This window comes from Mastigoproctus giganteus, chromosome 10 (assembly GCF_048544385.1).
Source record: "Mastigoproctus giganteus isolate SK-2022 chromosome 10, ASM4854438v1, whole genome shotgun sequence".
In the NCBI taxonomy this organism is placed as follows: domain Eukaryota; kingdom Metazoa; phylum Arthropoda; class Arachnida; order Uropygi; family Thelyphonidae; genus Mastigoproctus; species Mastigoproctus giganteus.
Genome location: NC_143584.1, coordinates 68568919 through 68595576, shown reverse-complemented (window position 1 = coordinate 68595576; position 26658 = coordinate 68568919). Strand labels below are relative to the sequence as shown.

At 36.8% G+C, this 26658-nt stretch overlaps 1 protein-coding gene across 3 annotated transcripts in view; it reads left to right on the top strand.

Annotated features, from left to right (window-relative positions):
• The window catches only part of LOC150079071 (putative ATP-dependent RNA helicase DHX35), a 427459-nt gene that overhangs the window by 121667 nt on the left and 279134 nt on the right, over positions 1-26658 (top strand). For all 3 annotated transcript variants that reach the window (XM_090383587.1, XM_090383586.1, XM_090383585.1), the window contains exon 5: positions 5542-5646. In XM_090383587.1, coding sequence (XP_090239713.1) covers positions 5542-5646 — 105 coding nt within the window. The remainder of the gene's footprint in view (positions 1-5541; positions 5647-26658) is intronic.

Here is a 26658-nt window from a genome sequence, read left to right as displayed (position 1 = left end):
ACCTGTGAGGTGACCTGATTGAAGTGTATAAGGCTGAAGAATCCCATCAGCATTGAGCATGCTCAATGCTGATGGGATTCTTCCTCTTGCACAGATTAATTGCCTGAGGGGACAAAAATTCAAATTGAAGAAAGACAGTTGTAGAATAGATGTGCAGAAATTTGCCTTTAGCGAGCGAGTGGTTGATTGCTGGGAATAAACTTCCATCTGTTGTTGTAGAAGTTGACAGCTTAAATAAATTCAAGGTAGAACTAGACAAATATTTGGAGCAAATGGATGGGTGAAATGGGAAGTTTTTTTTTTTTTTTTTTGTGGCTGATGCTGTATAACTTACTTTCATGAATCATATGCCTCTACTAATGCTAATGAGGATCTCAGTAACATCGTACATGCATTACATTAATGCTAAAATGCGGTAAATATGGAACATGCCACCTGTAGGTTCCATAATTTTGAAATCTGGGTTCATAATTTTTGTTCATAGAAATGAAATTTAAGCTGTGTACACAATCTTTTTTCCTTTTTTGTGTTATTATTTTTAAACTGGTAGGTGTGCTATTAACAAATGCTGCATGTGGTGTATGTACCACAGGGTCGGTCACCTCTTCTATATACAATCTGATAAAAATCACTAGCATTAGCATTAGTAGAGGCATTTGATGCAAGAAAGCAAGCTTATGCAGCATCAGCCAAAAAAAAAAAAAAAAACCCACTTCACCCCTCTGTTCGTTCAAAATACCTGTCCAGCTGAGCCTTAAACTTATTTAGGCTATCAACCTCCACTACAAGGGATGGAAGTCTGTTCCACCAACCAACCACCCGCTGGCTAAAGGCAAATTTCCGCACGTCTATCCTACATCTGTCTTTCCTCAATTTGAATTTATGCCCTCTCAGGTGATTATTCTGAGCTAGAGGAAGAATCCCATCAGCATTGACCATGCTCAAACCATTCAAGGCTTTATACACCTCTATCAGATCACCTCGCTGGTGCCTAGTCTCCAGACACTGTAATTTGCAAAACTTAAGCCTTTCTTCGTAAGAGCACCCCTTTGTTCCATTCACTAATCTTGTTGCCCTTCTCTGTACTCGTTCCAGCAGCTCTACATCCTTCTTGAAATGAGGCCTCCAGACCTGTATACAGTACTCTAGGTGTGGCCTGACCATTGCCTTATACAAGGGAATAATCACCTCCTTATCCCTGCTGGAAAAATTCCTGTATATCATTGACAATACTCCATGAGCTACTCTTGCGGCCCGTCTGCACTGCTCAGAGAACTTCATATCTGCCTGCACAACCACCCCCCAAGTCCCTTTCATTTCTACCACTGTCAGTGTTGATACGTTGCTCTGGGGTTGCTGTTTCCCATGTGTAGTACTTTACATTTGTCAATGTTAAACTTCATTTGCCACCTCTCAGCCCATCTGCTCAACCTTTCCAGATCCTGTTGCAGCAGCATAGTGTCAGTAGTGTCCTTGACAACCCTGCCAACCTTTGTATCGTCTGCAAACTTGGACATTAAGCTTGATATACCATCATCAGTATCATTTATAAATACAGAAAACAATAATGGACCCAACACTGAGCCCTGAGGGACTCCACTAATAACATTAGTCCACGATGAGCAGTGTCCATTGATTACCACTCTCTGTCTTTATCCATAGCAGCAATTTGCCTCCAATGTCACACTGCTCCAATTTGTGTAGCAGTCTTCCATGTGCAACAGTATCAAAAGCCTTTTTAAGATCCAAGTATATAATATCAAAGCTATTCCCTGCATCCAGTTCTTTTGTGACTGCATCATAGTATCCAATCAAATTGGTCAGGCAAGACTTCCCCTTAACAAAGCCATGCTGTGTCCGAGCTATAACTGAAGTCTTGTCTAAATGATCCTGCAATGCTTCTTTAACCAGTGCCTCCATTAATTTTCCTGGAACAGAAGTTAAGCTCACAGGTCTATAATTACTTGTGTCAGCCTTTGATCCTCCTTTGTGAATTGGGGTCACATTTGCACATTTCCAGTCTATGTGTACCTCCCCTGAGTCCAAGGAAGCTCTCATAATTATGGCTAAGGGTTTGCTTACTTCCTTTGCTGCCTCCTTTAATATAACTGGATAGATCCCATCCACCCCCGAGTGCCTTTCTTGTGTTTATCTTCAACAGTTTCTCCTCCACTTTACTCCCAGTTATTTCAAGATTCTGTAGCTTACTGCTAGAGTTGAATACACCTCTGGCATTCCCCTTGCTGAATAACTCCTCATGTGTGAATGTCGATGCAAAATATTCATTTAGTTATTCACTATATCCACACAAGGAAATTTTAGGTATCTTTTTCCAGGGAAAAAAAATGTCTTATTAGTATGGCGAAATGATGCAAGGAAGTGAACTTCTGTCAGCCAGATATAAATAATTTAAATGAAACAAAATCTTCATACCATTCCAATCAATCAACCAATTCTGCTTTAAACTTAGTCAGACTCACTGTCACTACCACATTGGGAAGCAAATTATTCCATTGTTGTAAACTCATGAGATCCAGTCTTCTGCTATTCCTTGAGATTTTATATTTTTGTCCCATAGTTTGTCTCTCCTCTGTGATAAAAATATTTCCTCATTTATTTTGCTCAATCCCTTCAGTGCCTTATACACCTCGATCAAATTTCCTCTTAGATGTTTAGTTGTCAAACTTTTCAGTCCCTCCTTGTTAAGCCATTTTTCACATGTGCATTGTTTTGCATTCATTATCAATCTGGTTGCCATTCTCTGAACCTTCTCAAGAAGTTCTGCTCTTCTTTAGGTGCAGTCTCCAGACCCGAATACAATATTCCAAGTGGTGTCTAGCCATTGCCTTGTAAATAGGAATAATTATGTCCTTCTCCCAACTAGTAAAGGCCCTATGAATCATACACAGGATATTATGTGCTTTTCTAGTCCCCCTTATACGCAGCATGGAAAAATTACATGTCAGATTTGAGCATGTACACTGCAGCTTATACATCTACACACTACTTATATATGCTATTCTTATACATTTACACTTATACCCCAGTAACTTGTTAGCATTAGTAGTGGCATATGATGCAATAAAGCAAGGTTACACAGCATCAACAAAAAACAAAAAAAACTTCCCATTTCACATATCCATTCACTCCAAAAGTTTGTCCAGTTCTTCCTTGAATTTATTTAAGCTGTCAACTTCTACAACAACAGATGGAAGCTTGTTTCAGCAATCAACCACCCACTGGCTAAAGACAAATTTCTGCACATCTATTCTGCAACAGTCTTTCCTCAATTTGAATACATTACTGTCATTAACAACCCTGCCAACTTTTTTGTATCGAAGGCAGACTTGGACATGAAGCCTGATATATCTTCATGAATAACATTGATAAATATAGAAAACCCGAACACCGAACTCTGTGGGGGGGAAGGGACCTCACTAATAGCATTAGTACACGAGGAGCAGTGTCCATTGATTACCACTCTCTGTCTTCTCCCACTCAACCATCCCTTTATTTATAGCATCAACTTACCCTTAATACCAGACTTTGCCAATTTGTACATCAGTCTTCCATGTTCAACAGTACCAAAGCTTTCCTGAAATCCAAGTATATGATATCAAAAATAATTTTTGCATCCAGTTCCTCTGTGACTGCATCATAGTATCCAATCAGTTTGGTCAGACAAGACCCCGTTAACAAATCCATGTCTGAACTATAACTGCTATCTTGTCTGGATGCTCCCGCTGTGCTTCTTTAACCAGTGACTCCATCATTTTCTCTTTAACAGAAGTTAACCTAACAGCTCTGTAATTACTCATGTCAACCTTTGATCCCTGGGGATTCATTTGCACATCTCCAGTATGTGGGGACCTCCTCTGAATCCAAGGATTCTCATAATTATGGCTTACTTCCTTTGCTGCCTCCTTTAATATAGCTCGATAGATACCATCCACCCCAGGTGCCTTTCTTATGTTTAATTTCAACAATTTGTATTCTACTCTATTCTCGGTTATTACAAAGTCATTTTGCTCCCTGTTAGAGTTTGATAAATTTCTGGCCTCCACTTTCCTAGAGAATTCCTTATGTATGAATGTAGATGCAAAATACTCATTCAGTTTGTCAGCTAGCTGAGCAGCATTGTCAACGGTCGGAACCATTGACATCTAGTGGACCAATCTGATTCATTTCCTTCCTTTTAGAGTTTACATAAGTAAAAAAGTATGTGCTGTATTTCTTTGCATCCTTTTACACAGATTTCTTGTAACCTGACTTTGCTTGCCTAACCTCCTTTGTGACAGAATAGCTTATATGTAACATAGCTTCAAGTCTTGATAAGAATCGGCACGAAGAAGTCATTTTACCAGACTGTGCATTGGATATACACATCTCACACACTTTTACTTACTCACGAAAGCAAATCCTCCAGAATGTCTTCACTGTTCTTGTCAACTCACTGTAAAACATTTCCTTATAGAATGTCCACAATACCACATGACATGACAATCAGCCTTCCATCTCCCTATAATTCAGGATTCCCTGACTTTATCACAAATCCTAGGCAATAACTCCAACACTGAAAATATATTTACTTATTTAAAACTAATAGGATATTTTAGCCAGATATAAACCATAATTAAGAAACGTCAATGTCATTCTCACATAATACTAATAGATAGGTGCAATATGGCCAAAGTTGCTTTTGCTCCCAAAAATCCAACAACAACCATGTAACATAGCCTTCTGTGTTGCTTGATATATATGCATCCCATGTATTTATTCTCTGCCATTAGTCTCATTAGTTCATCTGACATCATTTAGGCCTAAAGCTTGAACAGTTTTTTTTTGGTGGTATGAAAAGCTTAGTAGCTTCTAAGATTAATTCCTTAAATGCTTCCCATTTAGAATTTTCTGTTGGTAATATCATCAGTTGGTCCACTGTATAGAATTTTAAAACTGTCTGAGACCACTGTAGCCTAGCCACCATTACGGAAGTAAAAACCCTTCCCTTTATCCCTGATGGTAGTTACATCTTTTAGTAAATCCCACATCGGTACAATGTGATCACTGGCGCCAAGTGGTTCTTGTATCTGCAAATTAGTAATGCACAAATAATGTATACACTTATTAATTATGATAATCAATACGATAATCAGTCAGTGATCTGTATTTGCATTGACAAATTTTTTAAACATGGGGTTGTTTCATTGTGACAGCAGGGATATTTGAGGAGCAGTGTGTGTGCATAATCTGCTTTTTTCACTAGAAGAAAATTTGTTTATTTTGGAAATGTTACCCAAATGATTTCTGCAATGCCAAGAGTCATTCAGCAATAAATATCCACACATCCATGGACTGCAGCAAAATAGTGAGGACTGTGATGAACATTCTTTATAGGTTGAGTTGATAAAAGCATACTCATATTTCACAAGAAAAGTGAACATTTCAGGCACATTCTGTAACTATTTTAATTAAATTTTATATTCTGATTTAATAAAATTTAGTTATATTTAAAATGTATTTTTGTTTTCTTTTTTCTTATAGTTGGCAAGTAGAGTTGCAAATGAAAGAGGGACCGTCATAGGTAATGATGTTGGTTATAGCATTCGGTTTGATGATTGTTATAATCCTAGAGAGACTAAAGTAAAGGCAGGTTTTTCTTGTAAATTCTTCAGAATTATCCAATTTCACAGTAGAGATTAAAAGTCGTTAATGTGCAGTGTGTTCTTAAATAACGTGTATTCACATTTTTTTACCTTATTCCTTTAACATTCAAGCTTGCACATTTAAGTCTATTGGTCAACGGCCTGCCTTAAGTTACTTGGATACTTATCATTAATATCAGTGCAATAATTTACAGTGATGCACAATAGATTTATACATTAGTTGGCATGTTCCTGGAACTAATTTAATACCCAGTTAAGTCTATTGGTCAGCAGCCTTCCTTAAGATACTCTGATACTCAGAATCTTATCATTAATATCAGTGCAATAATTTATAGTTATGTACAATAGATTTATACATTAGTTGGCATGTTCCTGAAACTTAGTTAATACCCTAGTTGGCATATTCCATTGAAATAGCCCTACAGGCTAGCTTGTTTCAGGTTATCTAATGTTTCTGGACTATAGTGTTCTTTAAGAGTATCCCACAGAATACTTTCACATATTTCTGCCATGATGATAAATAAAGGAATACCATCTGAATAGAACCCTAATGCCACCTCTTAGCATTATTACATATTAGGAGGGTGAGGGAGAATCAAGGAAGATGAGACTAATTTTACTACATAAAATGTAGACTGATTATTAATGAAAATTGTATAAATTATAAATATATTCTTTACATTGATACACAACAGATTTATACACTCTTTGGCATGTTCCCATAAATCGATTAATACACCATTGGCATGTTCCTGGAAATTGATTAATACGTATTCCACCAAAATAGTCCTACAGGCTAGCTTGATATTATGTTTCAGGTTATCTAATGTTTCTGGCCTATAGCATTCTTTAAGAGTATCCTCCCACAGGATACTTTTACAAATTTCTTCCATGTTGATTAATAAAGGAATACCATTTAAATAGAACCCTAATGTCATCTCTTAGCATTATTAGATATTAGGGGCAGCCAAGAAAGTTTGAGACAAATTTTACTACAAAAAATGTAGACTGATTATTCATGAAAACTGTATAATTTAAACCTGTTAGATATTCATCTATAACACACACACACCCTTATCAACTCTTGATTTTGCAAAAATCAGGAGTGCTGTCCAAAAAAAAAAAGAAAAAAAAAAGTGATTTTTCGGAGAAAGCAAGGTTTTTTTTTTTTTTTTTTTTTTTTTTAAGTCCACACTACACTGGAAATTAAAGTTCACCGGCAGAATGCACATACTGTATTAAAATACTGCCATAAGATTGTTTTAATACAGTATGCTTTTAAACATTTATCTGACATTTTTCTGTCTGTAGAGTTTTTGTTTGAATATTCTGTTATACATTGGCTGATTTTGATTGCAAATTTTTGTTCATAGCAATGGTCCTATTGTCCAGACTTGGCTGTCAGGAGCACTTCCATAGCTTCACTAGAAAGAGAAGGTCTGAGCCCAGATTTTGTTTTTCTAACCTGGCTGAATATTCTCTTACATTTAGCATTGCTATGTGGATTTGTTAAAATTTCAAGCACGACTTGGGACAATTTATTTTATTTCAAGGTACCTTCTGCACTTCTCAGTTCTCCATCCAAGAACTGCTGTACGTCAATTTTCTTCTTTCATAATATCATCCAATAGATTCTCACTATGAAATTGACAGAACTAATGGTGCAAAATGTCTATTGCTTCATCTGTTTCTTTATCTTTTAATGAACAAGAACTATTGACGACTTCTCTGCAAAAATTTCAAATTTGAAATTGATGTACTTCCATTCCATTTTTTTTTTTCCATTTATTTGTACACACACAATTATTACATATATATATATATATATATATATATATGTAATAATTGTGTAATAATAATTCTCTCCCTTGTTAGGTTCTTTGTTTAGGTTTTCACTGATTGTATCACCATTATAATTAATTTTTTGACATTTATAACTGTTAACTATTTACCATATCCACTATATATATATATATATATATCATTATCATCAGCCATTTTCAATCCACTGCAGGATGAAGGCCTCTCCAGCAACTTTCCAGTTCCTTCTGTTTTGAGCACTGGCCATCCATTTACTACCCACAAACTCATGAATTTCATCTATCTATCTCCGCCTTTGTCTTCCAGGTTTTCTTCTAGCTCCTCTTGGATATCATTCTGTTATTTTCTTAGTCCATCTGTCATCATGTCTTCGAGCTATGTGTCCTGCCCAAGACCATTTTAGTTCTTTAGTTTTGATAAGAATGTCCTTTACTTGAGTTTGCTGCCTAATCCATGTGTTTCTCTTCTTATCTAACAGTCTGATTCCCAATATAATTTGTTCCATTCTTCGCTGTGTAGTTCTCAGCTTCTCTTCCATTCTTTTGGTGAGTGCCCAAGTTTCACTTCCATAAGTCATGGTGGGGAGTATACATTGGTTCAATATTTTACGTTTCAGACAAACTGGGATATTGCTCTTCAGTATGTGACTATATTTCCTGAATGCTGTCTATCCAAAATTTATTCTTCTCTTGACTTCCAGCCATTTATCATTATTACAGCTAATAACTTGTCCCAGATAAGTATATGACTCCACCTTTTCAATTACTGCTCCTTCAATCATTATTTCCCTTTCTGTGGCATACTTGTTCATCATTACTTTTGTTTTAGCTATATTCATCTTTAGTCCAAAATCCTTACTAGCTGTGCATAACTGATTAAGATTTTCCTCTAATTCTTTGGGATCATGGCTTATGACCACAATGTCATCTGCAAATCGTAAATGGTTTAGGTATTCTCCGTTCACATTGACTCCTTTCTGCGACCAGTCTAATCTTCTGAAAGCTTCCTCAAGGGCAGCAGTAAACAGCTTCGGAGATATTGTGTCCCCTTGTCGAACTCCTTTCTCGATTTTAAATTTCCTACTGTCTTTGTCTAGTCTAATAAAGGAGGTAGCACTCTTATATATTTTCTTCAAAATCATAATATATGGGGTATCAATGCCTTGTCTTTCCAGTGCCCGAAACATTGCCTTGGAGTCAAATGCCTTTTCATAATCCACAAATGCCAGGCATAATGGTGTTTTGTATTCATTTGCTTTCTCCATTAGCTGTGATATTACGTGAAGGTGATCCATAGTTGAGAATCCTGTGCTAAAGCCAGCTTGCTCTTTCGGTTGATTCTCATCAAGTATTCTTTCTAATCTGTTTGTAATGACCCTTGTGAACAACTTGTAGATGTGGGATAACAAGCTAATTGGTCTATAATTTCCAATTTCTGATTTATCTCCTTTCTTATGCAGCAAAACTATGATTGCATTATTCCACTGCTTAGGCGTCACACCTTTTCTAATGCACTTTGTGAAGAGCCTTGCTAGTTTTTGTGTTATGTCTCTTCCTCCCAATTTTAACAACTCTACAGTAACTTCATCTTCCCCCGGGGCTTTCTGATTCTTCATTTTCTTCAATGCATGTTCTACCTCATCAGGAAGAATATCGGGTATGTTGTATGTGTTGCTACTTTGCAATCCATCTTTCCCACTGCTGGCATCATTCCCCTGCTCCTTGTATAATTCTCTATAGTAGTGTTCTGCTATTTGAATTATGCCTTCTCTGCTGTTTATAAGTACACTATCACTATTCTTCAGTTTCAGTATCATTTGTCTTTCTGTATTACTGCTCATGGCTGCTGATTTAAATCCTTTGTTTTTCCTTAATGTTTGTTCTACTTTTCTTGTGTTAAATCTTCTTATGTCCTCTCTGAGTCTCTTTCTAATGGCTTTGCATAACTCAGTATACTCAATTTACTCCCTGTCAGTGTTTTTTCTTGCTTTTCATTTGTCGTCTTCGGTTCATCACGACTAGTGTTTCTTGACTAATTTTTTTCTTCTTTGGTTTTCTTTTTCCCTTTAGGTTTCTTGGGCTTTGTCACTTTCAGACAGTTGTAGTATTCCTCATCGATATATTTGTTTGGTCCTGAGCAATCTGCAGAAGCTCAAACTTGTTCTTAAGTTCCAGTACATACTGCTTTTTCTCCTCTTCTGTTATCTCAAAGACCTTTGTATTATTTACTCGAGTCAGTTTTTTCCTTTCCTTTCCTACATCTATATCAAGTGTACATCTTACCATTCTGTGATCACTTCCAACATTTACCTTATTCAGGACGGTAACATCATTCACAATATATCTTCTGTTAGTGAGGATGAAGTCGATTTCATTAGTAGTTAATCCATTTGGACTCTTCCACGTCCACTTTCTGTTCACCCTTTTCTTGAAAAAAGTGTTCATTACTGACAGTCCTTGAGATTCCGCAAATTCCACAAGTCTTTCACCTCTTTTATTTCTTTCACCAATTCCAAAATTTCCTATAGTTCCTCTTTCTGCGCTGTTTTGCCTTTTTCCAAACTTAGCATTGAAGTCCCCCATAATAATAGTGTAGTGGGTTTTCTGCTCATCTAGAAGACTCTCAATTTCGGTGTACATTTGTTCAACTTCTTCATCATCATGGCTCTATGTTGGTGCATAAATCATTATAATCTTTAGCTTGTACCTCTTAGAAATCTTGAGTATTAGTCTTGTGTGTATGTATGTATGTATATATATATATGTATATATATGTATATATATATATGTATGTATATATATATATGTATGTGTATATATATATATGTATGTATATATATATATATGTATGTATATATATATATGTATGTATATATGTATGTATATATACATACATATATATATATGTATACATATATATATATGTATACATATATATATATATGTATATATATATATATATATATACATATATATATATGTATATACATACATATACGCACACAATATTTACAAAAAGGTATATACAGTAAACGCCCGCTATTCGCGGGGGTTACGTTCCTGAGAAATGCCGCAAATACTGAAAACACAAATACTGAGTTATGGCTCCCATAGTAATAAAGGGGTTCCGTTCCAAAGTATGAAATATATAAGAAAAACTAGTCTAAAATTTTGTCTATGTATGTATTATATGTACCTTCATAATATGACTATGTACATAGACAGTACGTAGTGAAATGCAAGCATAAGGCATCAAAATGGAAATAAGAAACAATTTATTATTAAATGTAATATTTATTAGAAATTTCAAACAAATCTTTCAATCCAGCGCCTTTGCTATAGCAAAAAAACTTATCTCGCCAGTGCTATCACCAGTTTCGCTAAAGTGTTGATAAAGGAGTTTTGCCTTTTCATGAATGATGAGTGAACTTAACAGAATTTTATTTTGAGTTCTGTCTTCTATCCACAGATTTAAAGCTTTTTCCGTTTTTTCAAATTTAACATCACGAATTACAGAGCAAATTTTTGAAGCAATTAGTGCATTTCCACCGACACTACGGCGAATTTTTTCTTTCGATTTCTTGATTGATCGTACCATTGACTAATTGATTTTATAATGTTTTGCCACTGATGAGACACTTTCACCATTAAAAATTTTGTCTAATAACTGAATTTTACTTGCTAGTGTCCTCACCTTCTTTGATTTTTTCACAATTCCCTTGTTATTCGTAGCCATATTTTTGTAGGGGTTAGAAAAGAACTTGTCCACAATAAAGTCACTTTTTTCCGTTAACACACTCGATAAAGTCTGTTTACACTAACACACTGCAAAACGGTAGATTTTTCACTTTTGTAAGCATATCAATTTATAAAATTAAAAGCAAACGACGAAACATTCCATGACAAGCGCATAACACGTACTGAACAAGGATTAGAGAGAAACACCCACACTCGCGATTTTGTCACCCCTCTCCCCCCCACCCACTGAGCGCTGTTTTGACCAGGAAAGATGATTTTAGCCACGCCCATGCTTTTTTATGGCGGAAAATGTTCACGGCGATTTAAAATTCACATTTTTTTAGGTTTCATTTTATATTAAATCAGCGACTGCGAATACGCGAAACCGCGAATACAGATACCACGAATAGCGGGGGTTTACTGTATACAATTTTATATACATTAACATTCTCGTTAATGTATATTATATTATATTATACTATAGACGTTATATTATACCTCCTGGTGCACTTCTTACGTGTATCCCAGAGTCAAGGTTGGCTCCTAGTCAAAAGCCCATCTCCACCTAGTTCATCTGTTTTGGCATAGAACCTCAACAAATCTAGCCTAAAAACATGTGCGAGGTATTTTACCACCGCCAATATAAGCAGCTGTTGCCCAGTGCCCTTCTTTAGGCCCGGGTTTGCGCTGTGTATTTGTGCCGAATGCACAATTCCTGTACTCACCGGATGTAGTGCAATACCAGTGGGTGTCAACAAATGAATTACTAGTGGAGAACTTTCACAAATTATCCTCACTTATACCCACTAATTAATAAATTAAACAGATATATACAATACTTTTTTGTTTTTTTTAAATATGCTCAGAGTCTCTGAATTACTGAGAACCAAGAAAACAATATATAACATACATCTTTATAATAACAATTGACATAAATCACCACAATAGTAATCCATATAATGCGCCTCTGTAGCCAGGAGGTGGGAAGGAGCAGCAGTGCGTAGCACACGCTTCTTGATTACACCGGGGTTCAAGCCTATCACCACCAAATACGGAGGATGCGGAAAGGTCAGGGATTGACCACCGCATATTCTCGGAGCAATATGGCCTTAGTTGCTAATGCTCCTAAAAACCAAACAACACACAATCCATATAAGTCAGCACAATAATAATTAACTTAAAATCTTCTGTTTACACTTAAATCTTTTGTCTTTTGGTCATTTGTGAAGTCAATTCCCAGAAGAAGCTGAAGTTCTTAGCTGAGTCCTCAATATGAAAAAATCTTGAAGGTTTGCAGAGCAGTAAAGTTATTATGATCTTCAACTAAGATATTTACATTGTTCTCCAATGCGTTTGGAACCGCAAACATTAAATCCGTTCCAAGTTGAGAGTACAATTGACAGTTCAGAAGTACATGAAACCACATTTCATATTCCTCACATCTGCAATACGGATCAGGCTCTAGGCCACGCTCAAATAACTTAGCCTGGAGGGACCCATGCCCTGATAGCAGATAAGAAGTTGTCATAAAGGTCTAAACCACGAAATAACTCCAGGGGTTGTTGAGAATTCCACTTGTGCAATATACTTTCTTGTTACAAGCCCAAATACCACTCTCATCCCATCTTTTTTGCCAGACAACAGTAAATTCCTTCCAAAGCCCTTTCTTCTCCCTTTTAAAGTCGCTGGCTGGGTCAATCGTAATTCCAAGCATTGTCTTAGACTGTCCTTTTTTAGGTAGTAAATCAAACCCCGAAAAGCAATATATAAATCTACAGGAATCGTACCGCCAAGTATTTGGAGGGCATTGTTTGAAACAGTCCTTGGAATATTATTGATCGTCAAAAGAACTGATCTTTGTGTGGAAATAAGTTTCTGTTTCACTTCCTTTGATATTTCTGTTTCACTTCCTTTGATATTTTTGCATTATATCATATGCAGCAAGTGTTTGTACCAAACACTTGCTGCATATGATATAATGGGCAAAAATATGGTTTTATAGTAAAGGTTCAAGGTTTTCTTTGATAATCCCCACTCTTTCCTTGAGACTCTGATAACTGAGGCTGTGAAAAAACAGATTTTGTCTCTGAGTTTTGACACATGAGGCTAAAAACTGAGTTTGTCATCTAAGATGATTCCCAAATACTTAGTTTGGGATACATATGGTATTTGGGTATTATTTAGTCGGATTCTGGGCAGTCTGTTGTGGCTAAAATGGTTCTTAAAAGTCATAAAACTGGTTTTACTGGGGGATATTTTCAGTTTGTTGACTGTAGTAAATGACATCGAGTCATCCAAGATAGGCTGTATTTTCTCTTCAATTATTCTCCTTGTGTTTCCATCAGCAACAATCACCAAATCATCCGCATAGGCTATCTTATTGATACCATTGTGTTCCCGCATTAAACCATTGATCCAGCACAGCGTTCCAGAGGAGAGGTCCCAACACTGATCCTTGGGGGCATCCTCTTGAAATCTGAGCCCAGTACGTAAGATGTTTTGCCACCACCTTAATATGTCTGTCGCTAAAGTATGATTGCATAACACTGTAGATATATGCATCACACTCTGCGGATCTCAAGCTCCTGAGGGCACTTTCCCACCATAAAGTAGGAAAGTGAAGGTGATTCTTGCACAACTTCTATTAGAATAAGTAGCGACCTGGAGCGAGGGGTGTTGGGGGTTTCAGGGACGGATGGCAGTCATCGTGAAACAGGTGGGTATATGGGATGTGTTAGAGTAACTAAAACTAAGAATAGGTGCATGTATACTTGCATGTATACCAATGCTAGAAGTATAGTAAATAAATTTGATGAATTTGAAGTGTTGGTCAAGACATCAAAGGCGGATATTGTTGGGATATCAGAGACGCGGTGTCACACAGATATAAGGAATGCCGAACTGGAATTTGGGGAGTACAATGTGTACAGAAAGAATAGACAGGATAGGAAAGGAGGAGGTGTTATGCTGTTAATAAAGAAAAACATAAAATCAAAAGAAGTGTATCCAGGTGATATAGATGAACAGTGCACTTGAGTCAGTTTGGTGTGACATAAGCACTGCGAAAGCAAAAATAAGAGTAGGAGTGTGTTATAGGCCTAATGACTTGAATGAGTACAATGAACAATTGTACAGAGAAATAGAGTGGGCTAGTAAATCGGAATGTCTTATAATGGGGGATTTTAACTTCCCAGATATTGACTGGAACTTGTGTGTTGGGCACTCACACACTAGTCAGACTTTTGTGGATTTATTGGATGATTGTTTTCTGCAGCAGCATGTTCGAGAGGCAACCAGAGAAAGTAATACTCTTGATCTGGTTATCAGCAGTGATCATTCATGTATTAGGAATTTGCAGATAAAAGAACCACTAGGTGGCAGTGATCACAGTGTACTGACGTGGGATTTACTTAAAGATTTAATTACCATCAGGGGTAAAGGAGAGGGTTTTTGCTTCCGTAAAGGCGAGTACAGTGGTCTCCGACAGTTTTTAAATTCTGTACAGTGGGATCAACTGACGATGTTACCAACAGTAAATTCTAAGTGGGAAGCATTCAAGGAATTAATTGTGGAAGCTACTAAAAGTTTCATACCTATTAAGAAATATTGTTCAAGGTTTAGGCCTAAATGGTTGTCAAATGAACTAATGAGACTCGTAACAGAGAAGAAAAATGCATGGGATGCATATAAATTATCAAGCGACTCAGAAGCCTTTTGCAGATATAAGTTAATCTGTAATCAGGTGACAAAGGAGGTTCGGCAGGCGAAGGCAGATTACGAGAAATCCTTGGCAAAAGATGCTAAGAAAAACAGCAAGGATTTCTTTACTTATATAAATTCTAAAAGGAAGGGGATGAATCTGATTGGTCCACTTGGTATCGATGGTTCTACTGTTGATGATCCTGCTCAGATAGCAAACAAACTGAATGAGTATTTTGCATCTACATTCACACGTGAGGAATTATTAAGGTTTGAAAATGGCAGAAGGTTATCAAATTGTAGCAAGATACTTAATGATTTTGTAATAACTGAGAGCAAAGTGGAAGAGAAATTGTTGAAGTTAAACGTAAGAAAAGCACCTGGGGTGGATGGGATCTATCCAGTTATATTAAAGGAGGCGGCAAAGCAACTAAGCAAACCCCTAGCCATAATTATGAGAGCATCCTTGGACTCAGGGGAGGTTCCCACGGACTGGAGATGTGCAAATGTATCCCCAATTCACAAAGGGGGATCGAAGTGTGACATGATTAATTAGAGACCAGTTAGTTTAACTTCTGTTCCGGGTAAAATAATGGAGTCACTGGTTAAAGATGCATTGCAGGATCATGTAGACAAGAATGCAGCAATAATTCAGAGACACAGCATGGGTTTGTTAAGGGAAAGTCTTGTCTGACAAATTTGATAAGATATTATGATGTGGTTACAAAGGAACTGGATGCAAAAAATAATTTTGATATCATATATTTGGATTTCAGGAAAGCTTTTGACACTGTTGCGCATGAAAGACTATTGTACAAATTGGAGCTGAATGGTATTAAGGGTAAGTTGCTACAATGGATAAAAGGATGGTTAAGTGGGAGAAGACAGAGGGTGGTAATCAATGGGTGCTGCTCTTCTTGGACTAATGTTATTAGTGGTGTCCCACAGGGTTCAGTGTTAGGTCCACTGTTGTTTTGTATATTTATCAATGATATTGATGAAGGTATATCAGGCTTAATGTCGAAGTTTGCAGATGATACAAAGGTTGGCAGGGTTGTTAATGACAGTAATGGCAGCGTGCTACTGCAACAGGATCTAGATAATTTGGGCAGATGGGCTAAGAAGTGGCAACTGAAGTTTAACCTTGACAAACAAAGTACTGCATATGGGTAGAAGTAACCCCAGAGAAACATACCAACTGTGTGGTACTACACTTAAGGTGGTAGAAAATGAAAAAGACCTGAGAGTAATTGTGCAGGCAGATATGAACTTTTCTGAGCAATGCAGACAGGCTGCCAGGGCAGGTCATGGGGTTTTGTCAATGATATATAGGAATTTTGCTAGCAGGGAAAAGGAGGTGATTATCCCTCTGTCTAAGGCAATGGTCAGGCCACGCCTTGAGTACTGCGTACAGGTCTGGAGGCCTCATTTTAGGAAGGATGTAGAGAGAAGTGTGTACAGAGAAGGGCAACAAGATTGGTGAGGGGAATGAAGGGATCCTCTTATCAAGAGAGGCTGAAGTTCTGCAAATTGCAGTGGCTGGAGACTAGGCACCTGCACGGTGATCTGATTGTGGTATGTAAGGCCTTGAATGGGTTGAGCATGCTGAATTCTGATGGGATCCTTCCACTTGTTCAGATTAAGAACCTAAGGGGGCATAAATTCAAATTAAGAAAAGACAGATGTAGAATAGATGTGGGAAATTTGCCTTTAGCCAGCGGGTGGTTAATTGCTGGAACAAACTTCCATCTGTTGTTGTGGAAGTTGATAGGTTGAATAAATTTAAGGAGGAACTGGACAGGCATTTGGAGAGAATGGTGTGATTTTTTTTTTTTTTTTTTTTGTTGGTTGATGCTGCATAAGCTCATACATTTGTTTTCTTGCATCACATGCCACTACTACTACTACTACTACTAAAGTGTCAAATGTACCCTGAAAGTTTTTAGCAGGTGAGTTGGACACATAGTTGGTCAGAAGATTTATAGCATCTTCAGGCGACCGTCCTTTCTTGAAGCCGTATTGTGCTTCTGAACATAACTGATGATCTTCTAGCATTCGCTCCAACAATTTCCCCAGGTTTGCTAAAAGCGAAATTGGTCTGTAGGCCTGTGGATCTGATATTAATTTCTCAGGCTTGTGCAGTTTCTTTAGTAGAGCTATTTTCCATTGACGAGGAAATATTCCTTCTAGTAAACACTTATTCATCAAATTTAAAAGAATGTGTTGAAAAAAATTCACAAAATTTAACTGACTGTGTTCTCAATCAGGTCAATACCAGGGCATTTGTTACCATCGAGCTTTGCCACGGTAGAGCCCAAATCCAGGAGTGAAAAGGGTTCAATGTCTGATGGTCCTTCATACTTTTCATTAACATGACGTATTTGCATTTGTTCAGGCGAATCTAGATCCGTTATATCTATGGGGAATAGGTTGTTAATTATGGAATCCAGCGTAGACATCCAGTCTTGAGTCTCTTGACCATCTACTTTAACTGTGTTATAAACATCTCCGCAAGCCATTTTGTCCCTTAATATCCGGTAAAGCAAACCCACAGTTCTTTATTTCCTATATCCATTACAAAAATTTTCCAACAACTTTCTTTTGAGTTGGAAATTGCCTTTTGATACTTTTTCCCTAGAGTACTGTAAGCTTCCCTGAAGGTTCGAACATCCTCGGCAGAAAGATGCCTATGTTGCTGGAATTCTTTTCTAGCCTGTTGAACTTGCTTTCACAGGTTACTTAAGTCTGAAGACCACCAAGGAACAGAAGTTCTTCTTGTCTGCTTTCCTGAGTACTCCATTGCCAAATACAGGTGGGTCTGGACGAAATTTGTAAATTTCATTGCCGTCATAGCGTTTAAACTATCTACAACGTCTTCAGAGAAAATAGTGAGGGGTGCCTCCGTAGCCAGGTGGGAAGGTGCAGCAGTGCGTAGCACACGCTTCTTGATTAGACTGGGGTTCGAGCCCGTCACCACCAAATACGGAGGATGTGGAAAGGTCAAGGGAATGACCACCACATATTCCCCGGAGCAATATGGCCTTAGTTGCTAATGCTCCTAAAAACCAAATAACATAACATAACACACAGAAAATAGTGAGAAGGTAATCTCTGAATTTGTTCCATTTAATGGTATTCATTGAGAAACGTTTAAGATCATGTGGCTGTGAATCATTATATTGCTGTCGAGGCTTCAAACCAAATACAATAGCATGGTATTCGCTATGCACAAGGTTTGGAATAACATCCCAGTCAGTTAGAATTTCATCTGTTTTAATCGTGGTAAGAGTGACATCTATGTTTGATTCGCCGTTCACAGTAGAGAATGTGAACGGCTTGTCAGATAAGTCTTGCACATTTAAGTTGTAGGATGAAATTAAATCCTCGAGAGCTAATCTTCTAGGGTCAGTAAAACCACTGTGCCAGAAGTTGGATTTGGCATTTAGATCCGCTGTTATTATAAGATTTTTAGAAGCGAAATTAGTACATATATTGTCCAAACGATGGAGAGTCAATTGTATGTCTTCACTAGGTGGACAGTAAACAGATGCAATGTAAAAATTTATGAAAGGTGTAGAAATCATTATACAGGTCACAGTGTCCGTGCACAGACCTGTAATGTTGGTAACAACCAGATCATTATTTATAACAACTATGGCACTTTTTGGAGGTTTGTCAAGCGAATGAATAATCCTTGCTGAGGTGGGAAAGTATGACAAGGCCCATAACTTTGTGGGCCCACCCCCTACCTGCAAAGAATGAAAGGGTTCCTGTATGCAAATAATATCAAAATTATTTTCAAATGCTGTTATTCTAATCTCATCCATTGCCACTCTGCAGCGCCGACCATTTATCTGAAGAACTTTTATCCCCTCATATATAATATTACCTAAAATTGGATTCTTATCGGCCAACACTGTTGCTGAATTTGAACCATTATCACTCATGTTTGGTTCTGCTGTCCGTAAGTTGTACTGCTTTTAAGTATTCTGGACACTTGACATCCCTTACAGAATGATTGTAATCTCTACCACGTCTCTTGCAGTTGATACATTTTGGAGAGTCTTCTTTATGGGGGACAATCTCCATAGATATGACCACCCTCTGCACAGTGTCCACACAGTGCCTTATGCAAACAAAAAATTGTGCTGAGTGACCATATCCCAAACAACGGAAACACTTGTTTACAATCGTAAACTTATGGAATCTGTGTGATGTAAATTCTATATAGATTCTATCGCTATCAAAATCTTGGAGTCACCTCCCTCCCTATCGACTCCATTCTTCTGTCTGTTGCCCCCCCCCCAGCCTTCAGTCTCCCTCCCACTCTACCTGCACGCAAGCGAAAGCCCCACACATCCAAACTTAATTACAGCTAAATTAGATTTGCCCACAATTTTCGGCTTCACAATTCTAGCACAGCCACCACGCGATCACCTCTCAAATCTTTTATTTTTACTTAGTTATTTTTATTTTTAATTCTTTTTATTTATCATTTTTTTTTTTTTTTTTTTTTTAGGTCCTGGCCACTGAAATCTCAGGAAACAAGGTGGCAGGACCTGCCAGAGTACTTATTTCAAATATTGGTGTACCTGGTCTGCCTCCACGGGGCGAAGTGTGGGCAACGTCTGGCCTCAGCAGAGGCCTGGCGGCTAAATGGCCAGAACAACAATGGTATACTACACTACTCATGTACAATATCCATACACTTTTAAATCTCTGGCCTTTACAGCGTACTGTATCACATGACAATGTGAACTACGCAGAGATGGGGGAAACCCCTGGTGCCGTTTGACCCCAAACACACTTTACACTTATCTAAAATATACTGCATCATGCGAGGACTGAATCCAACTACCCAATTAATCTTTGCACCCAATCCAGAACTAAATCTGAAAGTCACCTCGTCTTTAACTTCATCCTGCGAGAAACCATAGTCTTTTAAGTTTTTAACGAAAAGATCATCAAGTATTTCCTCCTTAGCATTATTCATGAGGGACACCATATATTAACACTGTTGGATCAGATAACCGAGGTTTCTCCATTGTAAGGCCTATCTCTTTCAAAGCAGAAGCAGAATAGATCCTATTAGCATCCACCGAATTTGTGGTTTCCACAAGGATCACCCTATTCCTAAGGAGACAGATACGTTTTACTTTCATCTTCTTGTGGTTACGCTTAATGACATGTGTCACCTTCTGCTGTATATCCTGACTCGAACTCAAGGAAGAGTCCTCAGTAGGCCTAAAAATAATTAGATTCTGAGGAACAGCCACACCTCTAGGAACTGATAAAGATCTATCCTGACTTGCACTGTCAGTCCTCCGTTTGGATCTTGGTTTATTCTGGTTGACAACACAATCAACCAACTTGAGATCCTGCCGCACTACCTCTGCATAAGACTTCTTATGAAGTTCAGTTTGGCAATCTAACATTTCTTTTATCTGAGAAGCACTCTCCCCCAGATCCCTAGCACGTACCTTAAGGCACTCATTGTCCACAACCAAAGCTGTGGTCACTGCCTCCATGTCAGCTCAGAGACAGTAAATTCTATTAGACGCTGGTTTTGTTATTTTACTTGAATCTTTAGACATTATTTCTCCTAAAGCCCTTCTTATCTTAGCCAATGTCACATACACCTCCGAGGCATGTAATGATCCTCCGAGGTTCTGCAAAATTTGTGGTACCTTGGTAATACACCCTATATAAGAATGGCATTTTTGAATGGGAGCTTGTGCACCCTGTGGTCACATGCAGCCATGAAGTACTTCCTCACTGAGCAAAAGAACAAAATTATATTCTGTTGTTTTAGACTTTCCACAATCTTGTTGGTAGAAATGCCTATTGTCAGAACAATAGGCATTTTTACAAATGGCAATGTCTTTTGTCAGAACAATTCTGCTTTGGTCTGTTATAGTAATCAAAATGCAAGATGAAGATTGAAAATTGTTTGTAAAATAAGTTACACATTACATTCTTCAACATATCTAAAAGTAATGACCTCAGTACATGGATATGAGGTATGTTGGATTGAAGAACTGTGTTCAGATTTTAAAACATTGGTAACATTTAAAAGAAGCAGACTGCCTTATTCAAGCTAGAAGAGAGAAATGTGTGAATAGACTTTCTGCACTAGTGACTGTAACATGCTTAGAATTTGCCTAGAACATGCCTAGTTTGCTTAGCCTGTTTAGGATGACTTTTACTAGAAGTTTGCAGCTCAGTTCATTTTCTTGGGGGGTTCATTAATTTATCTTCTTTCAAAACTCTTTTAGATTGCTTGTTATACTTTTCAATTTGGTAACCCTGAAAAGTGCTTGCATGGATTTTCTTACCACTTCTAACTTATTTAAATAGATTTTTCAAAAGTTGCCACTGTTGTACCAGTCTGTTTGCATATTTAATTGAAGTTGGCCAACGTGTACATAGATGCTTAAATCATTTTTAATTCAGTGGTTAAGTTGAAATTATTCAAATTTCAACTTAACATATGCATAAGTTGAAATTGTTCAAATCTGTGTGTTCTTTTACCACATTTCTCTGGAGATAGTAGTACTGAATGTCTATTAAGTGTTCATCTACTTTAACAGGAAGGCATGTTTCTTCCTTTTCAGTCCACAAATTAATAAGATGACAAGGACAGCTTATTACCACCAATAAGTGGTAATAAGCTTTTCTCAATGCCTTGCTACTACTCCAGTTTTTATGTCTCAACAGGCACATTATCAACTCTGTGTAAGACAGTTTTTTAAAGAATCCCATATGCTTTCAGGTTGTTCAGAAGATGTTTTGTTCCTTGTAGAGTCACCTTCCAATGCTAGCACTGATACTTTCAAAAATATAGGACCAGGCTGAAACAATGTTATGAGTTAGGTCAGAATGTTATGTTTCTGTAATTCTGCCCAGGCATGATAGGACAGACTATTTATGGAAAGCCTTGTGGATTGCAGAGTCACTCAAGACTTGATTATTATCAGTGTGATTATTATCTGTGATAATAATCAGTCTTGTAGGTAGAAAGAATCTATTTTGTAGAGATGGGATACATTTGAACAAAGTGGTGTAAGAGTTTTTGCCAGTATCATTGAGGATACCTTAAGGGTTCAGGGAAACAGAAGTAATATAGATATGGGCTAGAGTAGCACTTTCACTCATCTCAGTAGATTCTTGCTTGTTTCCAAAACAGCTGATATTGCAAGAAGTTCTGGGGGTAGTGATGTTTAGAATCATAGGGAATCTAATGCTTTGGAAACAACCTTAAATAACTTCAAGGATTGTGTCAGGATAGTTAACTATACAAGACACTTTTAACTATGTTATATAGTTTCATCAATAAAATGAGTGAATTCAAGCTTATGGTTAGGACAAATTAATGCTGACACAATAGGTTTGATGGAAACATGATGCCACCCTGAAATAGGGGATGATGAGTTTCATTATGGTGTATACAATATATTTAGGAAGGATAGGGAAAACAGAAAGGGTGATGTTCATGCTTCTTATCAAAAGCAGCCTAAGTGTGACAAATGCTTTTGCACATTCAGAAGTATAGAATCTTTGTGGTGTAGGTTAGTTGGAAGCAAAGGTATGATGAGAGTGAGAGTAATCTACAAACCAGAAGACTGTGAAGATTATAATGAGCGCCTCAACAGGCAAATGGAATGGGTGAGCAAGTATGAATGCTTCATTATGGGTGATTTCAATTGCCTCTAATTTGATTGGATCAACTAAGAGAGAGAGAGAGAGAGAGAGAGAGAGAGAGAGAGAGAGACTTATCATGGGGGACCTAATTTTTAAATCAACTGGTTGATTGCTATTTGTATTAGCATGTTAGGGAAAAAAGTAGAACCATGAACTAGCTGATGTAATCGGACTGACAGTGCAGGACTCATTAGCTAGAGTTATAAGTTGGATGATGAGGAGAGAGGTAGCAGTTGTTAAAGGCAAAGGATTGGGTTTTAATTTCAGAAAAGGCGATTATGATAACTTAAGATGTTACACAGCCTCTACCTACTGGGGAAATTTCACTCAGAGTGAAAATACATTAGAATTATGATATACCTTTAAAGCTGTAGTCACAGAAACCTTGAAAGTATATGTACTATTAAGAAAATATAACACCAGGAGGATGCCAAGATGGATGACTAGTGAGCTGGTCAGTCTGATAGATCAAAAAAGATGGTATGGGACAGTTACAAAGTTACAAAAAGCACCGAAACCTATAGCTGCTACAAGTTGATCTGTAATGGTATTACAGAAAGGTTTAGTTTGGCAAAGGCAGATTATGAGAAATTGCTGGCTAAGAGAGCAAAGAAGGAGGACAAGGATTTTCATGTATGTGAATACTAAAGTGAGAAAAATGAATCAGATTGGGACCCTTGTGTAATCGTGAAAGTAGCACAGCTGATATTACAGAAAAATTGGCCAGGCTTTTCATTGATATTTACAGAAGAAAGGCCTTTCATAGTGAGGAAACTGTGTGAGTGAAGGTGGAAGCATGAAGTTAGCAATATTGAAATTGCAGAAGATTATATATTAGAAAACTTTCAATCCTAAAGGAAAACGAGGCTCATGGAGTTAATGGTCTATACCATAGGTTCCCAAACTTTTTCGGGCCACCGCCCACTTTGCAAGACATAAATTTTGTAACGCCCCCCCCCCCATTATAACAGTTTTCCGCATTCAAGCTGTTTGATATTTTCGACGTAAATAGCAACTAATGATACATTGCTGCTTATGCCGTTAAATTATTGAAAAAGTAGTGGCCAATATGTGCTTCATCTTGAACACAGTTATTGCTATACAGATTTTGATGAAACATAGCCCATATGTAAAGATTGTAAAGTGTATGCTCGAATAACATTATGCACAGTTTCATACAATGGTTTAAATATGAAAATTTGGAATACATATTAAGAGATTGCAAATGCATTAGTAAGAATCTTATTGTAATAATTAAAACACCATCAAATATATTACAAAATTGTTTATTTCGAACTTACAAATACAAAGCAAAAATAACAAATTAATGTGAAGTTTCATACAATGAAAATGGTTTAAATATGAAAATTCGGAATACATATTAGGAGATTGTAAGAATCTTATTGTAATAATTAAAACACCATCAAATGTATTAGAAAATTGTTTATTTCGAACTTACAAAGTAAAAATACAAAGAAAAAATAACAAATTAATGTGAAGGATGAGCCTAATGCATTTTTAAAAGTTTGTTAATATTGGGTTCAACTTTCATTAAAAACAGTCGTAAATCGCCACGCTCAGTTATATGCAATCGGTTCCTTTTCTTAGATAGTAAATTCACTACAGCACTAAACTCACGCTGAGCCAAATAAGAAGATGGAAATGCAATTAACAATTTCTGCATTATTTCCCATAATCCAGGGTACAGTGTCGGTATTGATTTCTGAAGCCAGAACCCTTGGTATCCACTTTTGAATTTTATTTTTAGTTCTTCATTTGTTGTGAGTTCTATGAGTTCCTCTTCTAAATTTGATGATCTTGCTGTGTTTACATGTGAGAAAGGATCTAGAACCCAATTTGGTATATTCATGTTTAGAATATCCTTGAATCGCTCATTGAAATCAGCATGGAGAACCTCCAAGTGTTGGCAGTATGTAAGTAAATCTTCCTTTTTGAGAGACACTGCTGATAAATTTGAAAAGTGGCTATATTCCCCTCGGCCTAGATTCTGCTTGAACAGAAGAAGTTTCCCCACAAAAACGGCAATAACGTTTTTTGTTTTAATTAAATTCCATTCATCACCTAGTAATTGTAGATTGACTTCATTAAATATTTTATAGAGGTCTGTAAAATAAGCGATGTCATTTTTGGATGTAATCAGGTTGGCACGCAATCCGTCATTTCTGTTTTCTAGGAACTCTAGTACTGAATCAAACCAGTTGTAAAATCGATTCAGACAAATACCTTTTGAAAGCCAACGAACTTCTGTGTGAAGCAGCAAACGATTGAAATCTTCATCGTTTTCACTACAAAGTTGGCTAAACAATCTGTCACTCAGTGAATTGCTTCTAATCTTGTTGACTGCTCTAATAACGCAATGGAGTGACGTATGTAGGCGTTCACTTAAATTCTTTGCAAACAAATGTTGATGATGAAGAACACAATGTATAGCGAGTATATTTAGTACTGCTTGTTTCAAATGCGCTATGAAACCCTAGTGGCGCCCTGTCATTGCTGGAGCACCATCAGTAGCAGCAGACAAAATATTACAAATAGGAATGTCTTTCTCTTGAAAAAACTTATTCATGGTATTAAATATAGATTCTCCCTTTGTATCCGCTTCCAAATTTTTAGCAAATAATAATTCTTGACAAACCTTTTCTTCTTTTATGAATTGTACGTATGATAAGAGTAGTGCTTCATTATTTGGGAGAGTTGATTCATCGAGTTGAATGGAAAATTGGCATGTCTTCAAATAATTGCACAATGATTTTTCAATGTCTTCAGCCATTTCATCGATTCCTCTTTGCACTGAATTATTGCTCAAAGGAATTTTCCTGATGCTATCTGACACTGGCTTATGAAGCACAGTGTTTATTACTTCTTTTACTGCCGGCAAGATTAATTCTTCACCAATTGTGTGTGGTTTTCCCGCTTTTGCGATTAATAATGAAATATTATAAGAAGCTTGTAATCCATCATTGTCTTGTTTAGTGGACGACGCAAAAAGTTTTGATATAGTTGGACGTTTAAAATATTTTTCTTCTAGTACTTGAAAATAGGATAAATCTTTATCCTTTTCGCCAGCATGCATTTTAGTCAAATGCTCTTGTAGCCTAGAAGGCTTCATTGCTTCATTTGAAAATACTTTTTGGCAAATCAAGCACATAGGTAATAATTGGTTTGTAGGAGACTGAATAAAGCCATATTTCAAATACTCAATACCGTACTGTCGACATTTCTTCTTAGATTCAGACATAATGAAGTAATAAAATTTGCAACAATATTCACAAAATAAAAGATTTAATTTACACTTTGTATGACTCCACTTATCTCTCACACTTTTGACTGATGATTGTTGGCAAAGCACACAAAAAATAATGAAACTTATTCCTAAACAGCAAAAATGTACGATCACATATCAATTTATGAATTATTACGTTGGCAAAACGGCCTTGGAAGCTTTGAAGATGAAACGCGCTACGGCATTAGTTTAAAATTTGCGCCTAATCTGTCTCAAACGAATCAACAGACACGGAGATATAATTGACTGGTCAAGCTTACGTCATTAGCGTTACCAAGATGATCCAAGGAGAAAATAAAACTCTAAACAATTTTCGTGGAAAACAAACAGTTGAGCCTCATTACTTGCGAACACTATTTTGCATGGCTCTCTCACAACAGTTTGCTTTACTGCTTTTCGTAATTGTTGTACGAAAGAATTGCAACGAATTGGTTTTGAAAAACAAAAATATCGCATTTCCTTTCTTCAGTATGTATTGTATCTACTAACAAAAAATATAGAAAATTCATCTATTGGAAGCCATACTGGAAACGGGAGGGAAAAAAAAAACTGTTGTAAAACTGATCACTACAATGTGCATTTCATAAAAAAAAAAAAGTTCGCTTTATTATATTTGTTTCTAGAGGACTAAATCGGAACAGCAGTTTCATGGATGTATATTTGAAGATATATAGCTATAATAAAAAGATTTCAAGAAAATCTTTTTATTATAGCTGCGTTATAAACTTTGAAA